A 15,962-nucleotide genomic window follows, 5' to 3' on the forward strand; every position below is an offset into this window, starting at 1 on the left:
CTTCTCCGAAAAACAATAGTTAGGTCTTCCATTAACCTAGCGCTGCCTACCTGGGGACTTATATCAACTTAACTATGCCTCTCAGGGATATGAATTTTTAATGCCCGAATGATGCAGTTATGCCAACATAATTTTCTAGTGTAGACTAGGCTTAAGTAGGTAATACAGAAAAAAGGGATAGAACACAAAAGAACAATGAATAGAGTGACAGTTGGAAAATATTATGTTAATTCCATGTTTTATTAGTGCTTTTGTTATTGTTTATCACAGCAGAATTAGAAGAGAAGATTAAACAGTTTGTAAAAGATTTCAACTACAAACAATTTTCTTAAAATAATTGATGCTTTTACAGTATGGTATACCAATGATAATGGAATATGCTTTTTAAGTAGAATCTAATTTCATTTTTTACCTGTAATCCTTCTTTAAAGTTTGCATTAGGTTGCCACAGCATTCCAGATATTGCTTATCTATGTGAGGATAAAGGCAAGACCTCAATGTCAGTTCAAATGTCTGGCATGTCACTGATTCAGAGGATCTATCCACGCAAACATCACCACCAGTAAATTTTTCATGAAAGTCACTTTGCTCCAAATACAACCTTCAAAATAAAAAAAAACACTGTTTAGCTGGAAAGGAATTGATCCATATAATACCTAACAGAATGTGTCATACATTTAAAACTTTGTGGTCTCATTTAGCTTTCTGCTTTAAAAAAAAAGGCACTGAAAAAGTAGTAAAAATTTCATTCCAGTACTGGTAACCCAATGGATATTAATGCCTTAACTCAGACACACCCATTATTTCGAGTGACTATTCATACAACAAGGCATAAGAGTACTAGTTTGGATGATGTGCTGTAACCACATAGTCGCTCACTGTGTTTATGCCAGTTCTTGTTGTAGTTCTGAAAAGCAAATACTGTAGACCTCAATAAATAAGAAAAATATTTGTTTTATATGGTTTTTTAGGGCTACACTGTCATAAGGCCTAAACAAGAGGTTATGGGTTTTCATATATTCCAAGCCAGAAAGGACCACTGTCGTGGTCTAGTTCGTCCTCCTGTATAACACGTCACAAAATTTCCCCAAAATAATTTCTAGAGAATATATTTTAAAAAAAAACCCGTCAACCTTGATTTAAAAATTGCCAGTAATGGAGAATCCACTCTGACCCTTAGTAAATTGTTCCAGTGGTTAGTTACTATCACTTAAATATTTACACCTTATTTCCAGTCTAAATTTATCTAGCTTCAACTTTCAGCCACTGGATGCAGCTATACACTTCTCTGCTAGACTGAAGAGTCCATTATCAAGTACTTGTTCCCCAGGTAGGTACTCAGATGGTAATCATGTCATCCCTTAACACTCTCTTTGTTAAGCTAAATAGATTGAGCTTCCTGAGTCTGTCATTACTAAGGCATGTTTTCTAATCCTTTAATCATTCTTGCGGCTCTTTTCTGAACACTCTTCAATTTATCAAAATCCTTTCTGAATTGTGAACACAGAACTGGACATAGTATTCCAGTAGCAGTCGCAAAAGTGCCAAATATAGATTTGGGTAGCCTGCGTACTGGTGTAAGAGGGGGATATTACTTCAATGCACAGACACATAAATCATAGTCTCTCTCTTAATGGGATAAGACAAACCTTGTAAGTTAGGAGAACTCCAGCCCTAGGCAGGGGTGGAAATATGCTGCTGGAGCTAGCTATCGGGTCTCTAGAAGACAGGTAACAACATGTGATGGGGGGAAAAAAACCACAGTCACTCTCCCTTCCAACCCTCACCAGAGGGTGGGTGTTTCCATATAGTGTCCTCCAGTGGAGGACATGGGTCACTGGGACGACCTGGGAGAAGGGGGAGCCCAATATGTCTTTCTTCTCTTCCCTTTCCCTCTACCCTGCTACAGCAGCTCTAGCAGCAACCTGGTGTTCCTAATGAACCACATGCTACTGCCCGCTGTCGTGGCAGCAACGGCAGCTTGGCCTTAAAATTTTCCTGTCCAATTATTATTTTGGCACACTGTCAACAACATTTGCCAGAGAAACAAGTGAGAGAAGATAAATGGCAATTTGTAACAGTATATATCTCAGCAAAAGCTGGACAGAATTTAATCAGACAAAGAAAAGTGCTCCAGTAGCCTCAGGGCTTTCCCCCACTAAATACCCAAGGCCAAGTGGTATAATATTATACCACTGGAAAATCTCTGAGTCAGACATTTAACACGTAGGGTATGTTTATATGTACAGCGCTGTAGTGGCTTAGCTGTACCGATAAACCTGTGCGCTGCAGCACATCTGGTGAAGACACTCTGCCGACAGGAGAGAGCTCTCCCGTCGGCATAAATAAAACCACCTCTGCAAGCAGCATAAGCTCTCCCACAGACATAGTGCTGTGCACACGAACACTTATGTTGGTGTAACCTCTGTCACTCATGGGGGTAGAATATTCACATCCCTGCGCAACATAAGTTTTGCAGACATAGGCTGTAGTGTAGACATAGCATTAGTAAGCCAAAGCCAATTAGTTTATCAGAGTAGGGTCAAAATCATCATTACAGTACAGCAAAAGCTATCAACAGGTAAAATCAGTGTAGTGCAAGTCCGGTTTCCATCACTTCAGAGCAGAGATTGTCTTGATCGACAAAAGAACTGAGTTAACCAGCCTATCAACTTTTAAGAGAATATTCTCATCCACTGAGAGAGATTAGGTACATACTCAACTATTAATTACAGTATTCTTATAATACTTTGTACCCTGTTAAACTGTAAGGTTGTTAACTTCACAATGAAAGCTTTTAAATACAACCAAGAACTAAAGGCACCATTGTTACATTAGAACTCTTTTTGAAAAGCCAGAACACAGATCTACCTATTGGCACGTAACAGAAATAAATAGCTAACATTCTCACCACTAACTATTATGACCTATGTAAGACTGTTAAAATCAACGTATTGCTGCTCTGCTAGTTTCCTCACATTACATTATCACAAAGGAACAATTATTTTTGTGGCCTTTTTCCTGAAAGGTTTGTTTTAAACTACTGTTAGTACCACAGTAGAATTTTGCAAGATACATCTTTGTGATGATAGGCCAAAAAGAAACATGTTGATTCAAATGAAAGACATTTTACATTATGTGCCATGCACACACATTAAAAATATTACATTTTTCTACAGCATTTGTTCTATCATAATTCGAGAAATGATATCTACTTTTTTTGTAATAAAATTTGCCATGCTAGAGACAGTTCCATTTTCACTAAAAACATTTAAGTCCTGCTAGATGTAGTAGGCATATATAGAACCGTTCTTGAATACTCATTTTAATAAATTTATATTTTTAATGAACCTTTGGCCATTCATAAGATGCCTGAGACAATACTTAGCCGTGCTCCCCTTTAGGCTTGTTCCTGAGCTTGTTTGTTTTAAGCAGCAATAGCAAAAAGTTGATGCCTTGTGGCTTCTGGCAACACAGTGGTGAGATCAGTTATCTTTCAGGTGTTCAATTACCTAGCAAAGTTAATAGCCAGCAATGGATCATGAACATCATCCAGCTCTAAGTGTCTCTCTGCGATAGACTGCATCTTTATCAAACTCTGCTTTGTAGCTTGTTGTTCTGTAATAATATCTGGAACAGATTCTTCCCCATGCCGCAGACGGGACTGCACAGACTCCAGAAATAGTGTGTACAAACTCTTTCTTTCTGCATCTGAAGTGGATAGTAAAATATATGGTAAATATTATTCTAAGAAACAATGTTGATTATACTAGAACAACTAAATTAAGGAGATTAACACAAACCCAGTTTTGCTTGTTATATTTCCATATGCAACATCAATAGAATCTAGGCTGTGATTCGCAAGGTACTTAAGCACACGTCTAACTTTAAATATTGATATTAATAGGACTATTTATATGCTTAATGTTGGGTATATACTGAAATATCTTGCTGAACTGGAACCTAAAATATGAAATTAATATTTCTGAAAATATTAAACCCTCAAAGACTTTGGATATAAAGTAACTGTCAGCCATTAATACAAAACTTGTTTTCAATGACAGTTTATCCTCCCATGCCAAAAGGGATAACGCAGATGTAAAAAGAGGTTGCAAAACAGTTCAAAGCCACCTCACCCTACATTTAAATAGAAAGGGACTTGTATAACCTACAAATAGCGCATTTATATTGTCCCATGTGAAGACAACAGACATCACAGCTCCCACTACTGTCCTTTGTGTACCATCACTGATGATGGTTACTCCAAGTATTCAGCATGCCTACAGTTATATCAGGCTCTTTGGGCAGATCACCAACTGGCTTTCCTCAAATCAGAAATCCTATTTATTACCTATCATTCCTAAACCAATGAACTACTTAATAATGGGAACCAATACATTAATCACATAATAATAAAATAGTTTTATGGTTTGAAGAAAGATCTTAAATAGTACAAAGTAACAAGAGAGAATTTAAAATAATGTTTAAGAGCAACTTAAAACTGAGAAAAGCAAAGAAATTCTGAATTAAGGTAAAAATTCAGTTCTCACATTGTCGTGTGTCAGGGGTTTTGGAACAGAACCAGTTGTTTCAAATCAGATGTGAAGTTACAAACCACACAGTGCAAGCATAAGAAGGAGAGTGTTATACTCTAAAACAGGAGTTCTCAAACTGGGGGTCAGGACCCCTCAGGGGGTTGTGAGGTATTACATGGAGGGTCGCAAGCTGCCAGCCTCCACCCCCAACCCTGCTTCGCCTCCAGCATTTATAATGATGTTAAATATATAAAAAAGTGTTTTTAATTTATAAGGGGGGGGGGGTGTCACAATCAGACAGTACAAAAGTTCGAGAACCACTGCTCTAAAAACAGTGGATTATAATGGAAACACAAATACACCCTAAATACACAAATGCTATTAGACACAGACAAGAATAATATTTTACACAATTTATTTTCACCTCTTGATGCAGCTTGCCATGGAGAATCATCTTTGGATTGAAGGTTCTTCAACAATTGCATGGACTTTCCAGCCATGATGATTTGTTTTAGTACTGGTTTCAGAAAGGAGACCATTGTGTGCTGCCTACTTGAGGGAGCCTGATCACTTCCAGAGCTGGCACTGGCATTATCACTCATTTTCTCTTCATTCTCCATCTTTTCTGACACACTATATAACGTGTAGGTAGCATACCAAAAATCCCTGTGATTAACTGGGACATTTTTGTTTCTACAACGGAGAGAGAAAATCGTTACACTTCATCCTTTTAAAAAGATAAAGCTTCACTATTAAATAATAATATAAATCTTTCATTTATATTTCACCTTCTATTTGGAATGATCCCAAAGCACTATAGGAATGACAGAATCATAGAAATGTAGAACTGGAAGGGACCTCGAGAGGTCACCAAGCCTAGTCCCCTGCACTGAAGCAAGACCAAGTCTAGACCACCCCTGACAGGTGTTTGTCCAACCTGTTCTTTAAAACCTCCAATGATGGGGATTCCACAGCCTCCCTTGGAAGCCTATTCTAGAGCTAAATTACCCTTATAATTAGAAAAGTTCTCCTAACAGCTAACCTAAATCTCCCTTGCCGCACATTAAGCCTATTACTTCTTGTCCTATCTTCTGCAGACATGAAGAACAACCGATAAGTTTTCTTTGTAACAACCCTCAACGTATTTGAAGGCTTATCAGGTCCCCACTCAGTCTTCCATTATGGAAGGTTTAGAAAACCTGGCCTATCACTTTTGATATTCTCCTCTGGTCTCTCTCCAATTTGTCCACATCTTTCGTAAAGTACGACATCCAGAACTGAACACAGTACTCCACCTCACAAGCACCAAGTAGAGCAGGACAATTACCTTCTGTGTCTTACATACAATGCTCCTGTTCAGACACTCCAGAATGTTATTAGCTTTTTCCACAACTGTGTCCTGTTGTTGACTCATTCAATTTGTGATTCACTATAATCCCCAAATCCTTTTCAGCAGTACTACTACCTAGCCAATTATTCCCCATTCTGTATTTGGGCATTTGATTTTTCCTTTCTAAGTGAAGAACTTTGCAACTATCTTTATTGAACAACTCACACAAAGTAATCATTTCACCTGTGATTGACACACAGTCATCTCTAGAATGATGGTAACTTTAACATTGCACAGAATCATTGCACAATAGATTATCAGAACAAGAAACAAGAGACTATTTGTGATGGGGTGGACTAGTGTCCTGCCATACCCATCCCAAGAAAGGAGCAGAACAGTAGTCCTCCAAGCAGCCTAGAGTAGCTGCAGGGGAAGCAGACAGATAGGCTTCAGGGAGCAGCCAATCAGGGCCCAGGAGGGCCATATAAATGGAGTAGCAGAGCCAGAGACAGTCAGTTCCTTGCTGGAGGAGTACATATAGTGCTCCTGGCTGGCCAAAGGGAACTGCAGCACCATGGACAACTCAGTGCTGGCTCCTGAGTCTGAACTTAAATGAGTCCTGAGGTAAGGGTGAAGCTTTGGTGAAGGTGGGACCATGGGGAAGTGGCCCTTGGAATTGAAGGCAGTTTTGCTAAAGGGACATGGTGACACATGGCTGCTATTCTTAGCGTCCCTGGACTGAGACCCAGAGTAGTGGGTGGACCTGGATTCCCCACATAGGCCATGGAGAACTGGTCTACAACCAGACACTGATAAACCCCCAGAAGGGGAACTGAACTACTTAGTAGCCCAACTGGAGATCTTAGACCAGGATAGACCCAGAGGGCAAAACCATTGCCTTCAGGGAGAAAACCCTGGTGGTACAGCCCAATACCAGGGCTCGAACTATTTAAAGATCACAGACATACCTGCCCAGAAGGGGTGCTCCTGTGAGACGGGTGCCATGCCATTACACTAATACATACAACTGAAATCCAGGAGAAATGTAAGTAACCAGACCAAATGCTCAAACTGGAATTTATTCAGGAAGTTAATTATTCTAAGTGCCATGGATCTTTAAATTACAAATGATTGATGCTTTTAGATTTAATAAATAAAATAGAAAAACCCTACATCACTATGTAGGAGTCTCCATACAAATAACCAAAGTGAAACTGAATACCAGATAACGCACATGTGTCTGAAATACCTCAAAATTTAATACCCAACAGATGCACTATAATACTTCAATAGCTTTTGTTTTAGCACATCCCAGTAAAAAACAGGTAAAACAATTCTCATGGGAAGTTAAATTTACAGATAAGGCTTCCTACTCAATTACTGTTAGTTAACTGCTAAAAATAATCTAATTGTACATTAATGCCATCCCAAATAGGCGAGAGCCCTGTTTTAATTGAAAGTCTTAGACCGAAAGGAAAAGAAATGTAATAGGACACAACAACTTTACAAAGGTAAAAGTTCTGGTGCCAGCAGTTAATCTTCTTCCACAGTAAACAAAATCTGTGCTTCCACAGGTCATGCAAAGTACTTAGTTTTTTTTAACCAATTGCCCTTACTTGTTGAACAGCTAGAAAAAAGCGTGAGTAATACTACACAGTAGGAAAGAAAGCTTAATAGCTATAGACAGCTATAACACACAATTTTAGTATTTCTGCATTTTTGTATTTTAAACTACTATACTGTAAAAAACGGATCATCAAAATGTAATGTGCAAACAGAACTAATTCTTCTAACTGATGCTGAAAGGAGTATGCAAATAACTCAAGACAGTGTTATCTTATGTTTCTCTTCCAAATAGCAATAGGTTTAATATCACTATCTTGCGATGCATTAGGAAAAAATCAATTTTATTATTATGGGTACATTAATTTAGGAAAATAATTGATCAGATTTTTTTTAAAACATCTGAATATTTGTGGTTTGATGGGCAACTCTGTATTTTTAATTTTGCTTTTTTCAAAATTAACTTATTTCTATACCATATCAACAACTATTAGGGTCACTGTCTCACTACCTCATGTCATTTCTCCCAATGTAGACTAGAGACAGATTTTAAAAAATAGGATTTAAAAAAAAAAATCAGATCATTTCTAGCTGTTTTATCAAATGAAATTATTGTCATGCCACCATCCAGTTTGTCTCTTCTTCAACAGCTGTAATGTTTATGTAGGCCACAATGTTTTGATCCGTTCAATATCATCATCCATACCTCTGAATGATAAATTCCTTAGCAGGATCAAACAAGTTACCATGGACAATCCACTCATCCACTGTCTGCAAATAAGGCCTTACTGTTTCAACCCAGAGAGAGAAGAGGAGGGATACCTGAAATGAAGAGTAAACACCAGTTGTTGTGCGATTTTATAAACGTTGAGCAAAATTACACATACTATTTCAAATAAAACAGTTACTATACACTGCAGAGAAGCCAATCTAAAGAACTGTGCAAATATATATTTATAGTATGCATGTGTACATACTATTTTTTTTAAAAACTTGACCAAACATAATGTTGAACTAAAAGCAATGCCGTGCAGTCAGTTAAATGTAAACAGACACCCTGCAACCTTCTCCACACTTCTTTCTCAATGCCCTTCAGTCCTAACCAGCAACCTTCATTATTTCCAGTCCTAAGTCTCTTTTGAGCACAAAGTGCCAGCCACAGCAGATTGTATGGTTTATAATGTAGATAACTGGAGAATAGGATGAGACCATGACATGTACTTCATTTGTGACCTAACAGACTTATAAATCAATTCTTCAGTGGTAAACTTCACATAAAAACTTGTTAAACAATATTCTAGTTACTGTGTGTCATAACAAAATACAAAGTTAGATCTGACATACTGTTTGCTCAGATGCTTCTCCAACGTTGTCATATTCAAGAATAGCTTTGTAGAGTGTATTAAGCAAATGAGATGCTCTTAAAACATTTCGAGTGTCAGGTGGTACTTCTGCTACCCCTGTGCTGAAAACTTTGTGAAGTACCTTAAGCTGTGCCAGTCGAGGTGACAACTTATCTACTACTATTGAAAGAGTGACTGTTTTGTCTGCCAAACCAAAAATATACAAAGATAACCATTTTTAGCAAGTTTATATAATTTTTAAATATTGTATAGCATTTTATACAACAATTTTCATAGTTTAAACTTATTTGTACAACATTCTCACATTTTCCTATTATAAATTAAATATCCCCTATACTGTACCTTTGTTGATTATGCATTTCTCAATTTCAGTAAGTTCTTCTTTGAAACTAATGAAGTACTTGTACAAGGCCCACATAAAGGCTTGGTAGGTTCTAAATGGGGGTTCTGTAGTTTTCTTGGGAGTGGAAATGGTTCCAGGTATTACATTTTCTGAGCTGTGCCCCATCACTTCATCAATGAACTTCTGCAGCCTAAACACAACTTGTCCGTATGCTGCTATCTGCTCCAACACTGATCTTAAGCAGTTCTACAAAATAAGGTTTTTCAGAATTATCTAATGAATATTAATCCTTTTTCAAGACCAGAAATCCCAAGAGATATAAAAGGTAAAATGACTGCTGAATTTAAGAGATAGTGAAATTATGTTTATCACTGAATTATCATCTTTTATGGCATCCACCCACTCAGTTTTGTTTCATTAAATCCAAATGTGTGTTGCTTAAGTTAAAAACAGGTGTGGAAACACTGCTATTTTTCCACAGGAAGTTTAGTTTCCTATCCCCCAAATATTCAAGCCCTCTAAAGACAGGTATATTAAATTATGATTTGAATAAAATCAGCCCAGGTTGATCAAATAACTTACATGGGTCAAATGAGTTACAATAATGTCATTTCTCACAGTCACCTTTCCCTCATTCAGCTGAAATATAAAGAGCTTTTTCACCCCTGAAAGAAGCCTGGAAAGCAAGAAAAGATGAGCATTCTCAAAAACAAATTCATCATAATTATATGGATTAGAAAATACAAATCAAATCCTTAAGAGGAAAATTTAGTCTTGCTTACCTGAAAATTTCCTTTCTTAAGGTAGGTCTACACTTTGAGCTGGATGTGTGATTCCCAGCTCCAGTAGACAAACGCATGTTAGCTCTGATCAAATTAGTGTGCTAAAAACAGAATATACCCGCAGTGGTACGAGCAGCCCCGAGTCCATGCCTAAAATTTTGAATGGGATTATCCTAAAGGCAGCTAACCCTTCCCGCTCCTCATACCAGTGTGGCTACACACTATTTTTAATGTGATAGTTCAGTCAGAGCTAGCATGGGTATGTCTCGTCAAGCTGGGAATCATCCCCCACTCAAAATGTAGACATACCCTTAAAGTCAGAGTTTAAGGCAAGAGGGGACCACCAGATCATCCAGAATTAACTCCTGTAAAATCACAGGCCACTAAATACCACCCAGCCCCTGCCATGCCAAGCCCAATAACCAGAATTAGACCAAAGTACTACAGCCCTCAAAAAACTCAACAATTGAGTGCCACAAGTAGAGAACAGAATGGACCAAGGTGCACCAATAACCGAGGCCCTTGCACTGGCAAGGAACTGATGTGGTGGTATAAATTCAGATGATCCTAGCAAGTGACCCATGTTGCAAAGGAAGGTGAAAACCCTCCCTGCAGTGTCCCTCCCCTATCTACTCTGGGGGGAAATCCCTTTCTGATCCCACATATGGTGATCAGTTAGACCCTGAGCATGTGAGCAAGACCCACCAGCCAAACACCTAAGAAAGAGAATTCCCCATACCACCTCAGGTCATCAGTCCCCCCAGTCTAGTGTTCCATCTCCAGCAATGGCCATTTTTTCTTCAAAGATCCACAGATTCATTACAATGGTACTTCAGCCTGCTTGCAGTCTGGGAACAGAACTAGACCTGTCAGTCACTGGCAGCATGGGAATACCCAAGTATACTTTGAAGAAAAAACAAAACATTTTAAATTCCACATAATGAAAACAAACCCAAATCCTTGGATGACAATTTCCATCTCTAATCTGGATGATCCATTTGTCTCCATGGTCAGCCAGATCTGTGAATCATATTACTCAAAAAAAGATCTTTTCAGCTAAGCAAGGGTAAATTTTCCTGTTCTTCTTCATGCTAAAATCCACAGATATGTTACAATGGGATTTTCATAGCAGTGTTCCTCCAGAATGTGAAGTAGAATCATCCTTTAAATATGGACATCCAAAACTAGGTAGATAATATATAAATATCTCCTCCGCCTTCTGGTGGGCACTAGGGCATATAGAAGACTTAACCAAAAGGAAATAAATTGCACTGGCCAAGATTCAATTATCAATATGCAGACTTTGGTGAACTAATGGCTGCCCAACAGATCTCAATGCAGGAGACATAACTACTCTGCCCTGAGATTGCTAATGCTCCTAAAGACAGGACTTTGATGCTCAACCAGAGAAGGAATATTTCTTGAACTTACTTAGGGAATGACAGTTTGAGGATTAACTGGCTAAATTAAAAGTACAATACTGTTCTCATTAGAGAAAGCTCCTAACTTCAAATAAAATAAACCCTCATCTGATTGAAGACTGTAACCTGAAACCAGGTTAAATTTTGATTGGGGAAAACTGAGGAACCTTCTGGTATCATAAAATGACTGGCAAATCACGTTCTGCCTCCAAACTGCAAGACGGTTGAAGCACCATTGTAACAAATTTGTGGACCTTATCACAAAGAATGGGACATCAGGTTAAATTTTTGTCCTAAAAAGCCTTATGTTGGGAATTACTTTCTGTAAATTCTAAAATTCATTTAAGATAATTTACATTATTATACATAAATATTTATAAATTGGATTTCCAGCCTGACAACTGAGTCCCTAACAACAATTATCACAACAACAACAAAATTTTGAATTAAAAATCATTAAAACATCCTCAAATCCTGTCAGTGGCAAACCTATAGGATAAGAAAAAACCTGGACACAAAACTCTTAAACTTCTCTGAAGCTCAACAAACCCATGTCTGGTAGATTGTTAAAGGAAGAAAGTTTCAAAGATGTGGGCCCTCCAGTGCACATCACAATGTCAGCCATATCTTAAGCATTTAACATCAAGAACTCATGGACTGTTACTGCTGTGTTAAGACACAGCATAAGAGAGGCAAACCCTCAGCTGGCCATATAAGGTTTACTAAATTGTAACCTACACTGTAAATTGCATTTGGAAGCCAAAAAAGTTCTGAAGCAGCAACTTGTCATACTTAAGAGATGCCAGCATTTTTTACTAGCTGAAACTTCCAGGTACCTTTCCAAGGTGGCTCTAAGTAGAGCATAATATAGAAATCTAGCATTGATACTGAAAAGGAGCGGATCACTGTGACAATGTAAAAATCAGAGAAAAATGGTTGCAACCATTAGGCCAGCTTGGAATAAATAGAGGGCATAAGTAGCATGACTATGTGGCACTATTGTCACCTGGGAATCAGAGCAATAATGGGTCCATTGTGACCCAGAGAATGTAAACGATATTGCTGAAGATCAGAAATACATCTCCAACAGAACACACGGTCATGGTCTCAGCTCTTTCTTTTAGAGGTTTCCTCCTAACCCTCACTTGAATTGAGCTTTAAAGTATTTATATAGTCAGAAAAATAAAATGACATCTTTTTACTCAGCAAATCTGCACTCTGTTTGTGCATGAGTTCTTTCAATGTAAATGACAAAAATAAGTTTTTTTTGTACTGCACAGTCAATACAGTTATGAAAGAGTGAGCTGGCTTATTTTCTGGCTTGTGCATTAAAACTATTAAGAATATTGCAATTACAGAATCTTTACTACTGGTGATGGTGCACAGATTAGAAAGAAAGCACACAGCAATATTTCTTTTCTGACACTGAAAGCCAACTGCAAATCTGTCTCCTAGGAAAAACACTATGATCAAAGATTTTTTTTATCATTTTAATAAGAAATAAATTTCATATGCAAGTATTTCAGGGATTCCTGCTTACCAGAGAGTTTCCCGGATAACCTGTGTTTCAGTTACAAGAGTTCTTTCTTCTGGCATATATAAGGGATCACTACTGTACAAGTGTTGGTCCCTAAAAGAAGAAAATGTACTATAATTAAAAAAAATGAAATCCCAGCTGAAGTGTTTACAAATAAGAATCAAGCAGTAATCTCAAGGCTCATTTTTCCTCTAATTTACACCTCTGACTTCAAAGACTTCAGTGAAGTTGTTGTGTAGGCTGTAAACAAGAGCAGAGTTTGACTCTAAACCTTTCTCGAGGCAAAAAAATATGAAAAGCCACCAAAATATTATCCAGTCATAGCCCAACAACCATTAACTAGAAAATATTTTAAGTATTAAATTAATTTTAGTATTCCAACTCTCAAATGTTTAATTACTTAATATCCAATACCATACATACTAATGTGATGAATCCATTTTTTGACTCAATGATTATCAAATAGAACATGTAGCTGTTTTAAATACATTAAAGTCACAAGTAACCATAAAATTGGATCACAAATAACCCCCAAATCCCACCTCCACCTCAAAGTAACACATGCTATCTCAAAAACTTGCAAAGGGAATGGAAATTCCTTCACTTCTAAATATGAATACAGGATCATAGGGAAAAGTTCTACAATTATTCATAGACCTTCCATGATTTCTTTACCGGTAGATAGATTAAAAGATTTTAGTGTAATATGTTAGGATTATTGAAGTTTTTAGTATTTTAATTCATTTTTATCACTGATAATACTAGTTATTTATACAATTTCTTAGCTCAAAATTCAACCAAGCCAAACACGTTCACTGGCAGTGAATGTGTGCACAAACCAAATCACAATTTGGTATTGCCCTACACATGTTAATTTGTCCAAACTGAGATTTGGAATTTGTGATAGACACAACAGCACTTGCTTTGTTTTAAATTCTGACATTGGGAAGGACAGTAACACACAAGACATTTTGTGCATTTTTACTGGGGTGGGAGAACTATGATTGTTCAGCACAATAAGCAAAAGCTAAAATTATACTGGCTCATTTTGTTCAATTTGCACTTAGTTTTCAATACATAAATATATTTTAAACTAAATTAGTAACGAATGTTAACTCCTTATTTTGGAAGAGTACACAAATTTTACATTTTAACAGTATCACAGCTTAATGAAAATCATTATTCATTCATTACACCATTATCTGGCTTTATTTAATATCAGCGGTGAACATGTAAGTGTTCTTTTTTTCTTACCAGACAGCAGCTAAATTGGAATGAAGGTGCAAACTGTGAGAAAAACGAGGAGCTCTTCCTGTCCAATATTGAGGAACCACATGCTGTTCCAGCCAGCTGCGTGCATCAGGCTCGCCCACTGGTAAGACATTTGATAGTCAGTGAAGGATTTTCATTTATGTAAGGAGGGCTTATAAAAGACAAAAAAGTCTCACCAATAAGCAACCAAACAATGAATTAGCTTCAGGATACAGCTGCATTCAAATAAAGGGCTAATTACTTCTGTTTGCACTTTATTACATGTACAATCATGGTAATTGCAATTATAAGTTAGTTTACACACACAGGTGCCTGACCTTTTGAAAATCAGGCCCTAAAAATGAGGTATATTAATATTTATATATTTTTCCATCTTAACGAAATGTACTTTATTTTAGACAATTGTTGAAACAATATATACAAAACCTATATTAAAGGTAACAAAGTAAGGTGCCAAATACCAGTAAGCTCACCCAATAGTCAGGGTGCCCCTAATACTAGGCACTCAGTACATTACCTACAAATTATTTTTCCTAGTTCCAACCCCCATGACACTGAGCTTCACAGATAACCAGCTTCTATTCTAGGTGCAATATCCTACTGTATGCTTTCCTATAATTTCACAGCTGTCATGGAAACCGACTGAAACCAATCTGAAGGGGAGCCATTAGTGTCCTATTTATTACAAGCATTTTCATTCATTGAATTATACTATACCCAAGCACACACAAATGTTTTTCTTAATACCTGCTTTTATTTCAGTGTTAACATTTAATAATACAAGCTTTGTATTATGTCTAGATATATTTAAGTTGTGTTTATCTGATGTGCATTTATCCCTACTGCAGCACTGGTGTGCATACTCCCATAGGAATAAATGGAAGTCTTTCCATTGACTTTAATGGAAATTGGATCAAACCTTCATTACACACAAATGAGGCATTACCATTTTACTCTGATAAGAGTAACTATAATACATAACCAAACTCAAAACCTTAACTATAGTGACAATACCAGAGCACTTTAATATAGAACAACTATGGAAGAATTAGGTAGCTACATATGAGTGAGAATCATTTATTTGGAATTCATTTGTTATGAGATCCCTCTATGAAGAGAATTTTGAACAACAAACCTTTCCATGTGACCTGAGACACTGTTTTCTTGTTTTGGTCTTGTTCTTCTTGTGGTGTCCTGTCTACTTGAATGCCAGAGTCTTCCCTGCTCAGAGGTTGTTGAGCATCCTCCCCCTCTTCACTTTCTTCAGACCAATCCTGTCAAGTATGACAAGACCAAGTACATTTTTAGCGTAATGTGCCTGAGGGAAGGAAGTATACTTAGTCCTTCTCGGCAGGAAAAGTCAATGTAACATGTCTACTTTCTGTCTTCCACTAAAAAAAAAAAAAAAAAAAAAAAGCAAGAGGGAAACTAAAAGGAACCCTGAAAATCATTTGATTTTTTTCCCCAAAATTTATTTTATAACATGAGCCAAACTGTTAAGTTACAGATATCATCAAAATAGTAAGCTTTTTCGAGCAGTGACCTTGTATTTCTACATATCTTACTCCTACGTGAATTCTGCACCACTGGTCATGCGCAGAATTCATGTCCACTGCAGATTTCTTTCCTTCCCCTCAGAAAAACGTTTTTGTGATAGGGAAGCAAAGGGAAGCTACAAGAGTGACCACACGCCCCTCTCCAGCAGGGCAGGTGCATCGTTTCGGGTGCCTGAAGCAGCCCCAGAGAGGTAAATCACTGCAGGACGGGGTGGTAGGGGGACATGGTGGTGCTGGGGACGCCTCGGCCAGTGCCAGG

At 37.4% G+C, this 15,962-nt stretch overlaps 1 protein-coding gene across 5 annotated transcripts in view; it reads right to left on the reverse strand.

The window, feature by feature from the left end:
* TUBGCP5 (tubulin gamma complex associated protein 5) overlaps positions 1-15,962 on the reverse strand; it is a 46,518-nt gene that overhangs the window by 21,245 nt on the left and 9,311 nt on the right. For all 5 annotated transcript variants that reach the window (XR_005225338.2, XM_037898945.2, XM_007063207.4 and 2 more), the window contains 10 exons: positions 15,283-15,421; positions 14,130-14,247; positions 12,879-12,968; positions 9,718-9,811; positions 9,135-9,381; positions 8,773-8,975; positions 8,135-8,250; positions 4,960-5,228; positions 3,513-3,711; positions 413-601 (listed from right to left, as the gene is read on the reverse strand). Coding sequence is in view for 4 of the 5 variants with exons in the window: in XM_037898945.2 (XP_037754873.2) it covers positions 413-601; positions 3,513-3,711; positions 4,960-5,228; positions 8,135-8,250; positions 8,773-8,975; positions 9,135-9,381; positions 9,718-9,811; positions 12,879-12,968; positions 14,130-14,247; positions 15,283-15,421 (1,664 nt within the window). In the remaining variant the exon portion in view is untranslated. The remainder of the gene's footprint in view (positions 1-412; positions 602-3,512; positions 3,712-4,959; positions 5,229-8,134; positions 8,251-8,772; positions 8,976-9,134; positions 9,382-9,717; positions 9,812-12,878; positions 12,969-14,129; positions 14,248-15,282; positions 15,422-15,962) is intronic.

This window comes from Chelonia mydas, chromosome 1 (genome assembly GCF_015237465.2).
Source record: "Chelonia mydas isolate rCheMyd1 chromosome 1, rCheMyd1.pri.v2, whole genome shotgun sequence".
NCBI lineage: Eukaryota > Metazoa > Chordata > Testudines > Cheloniidae > Chelonia > Chelonia mydas.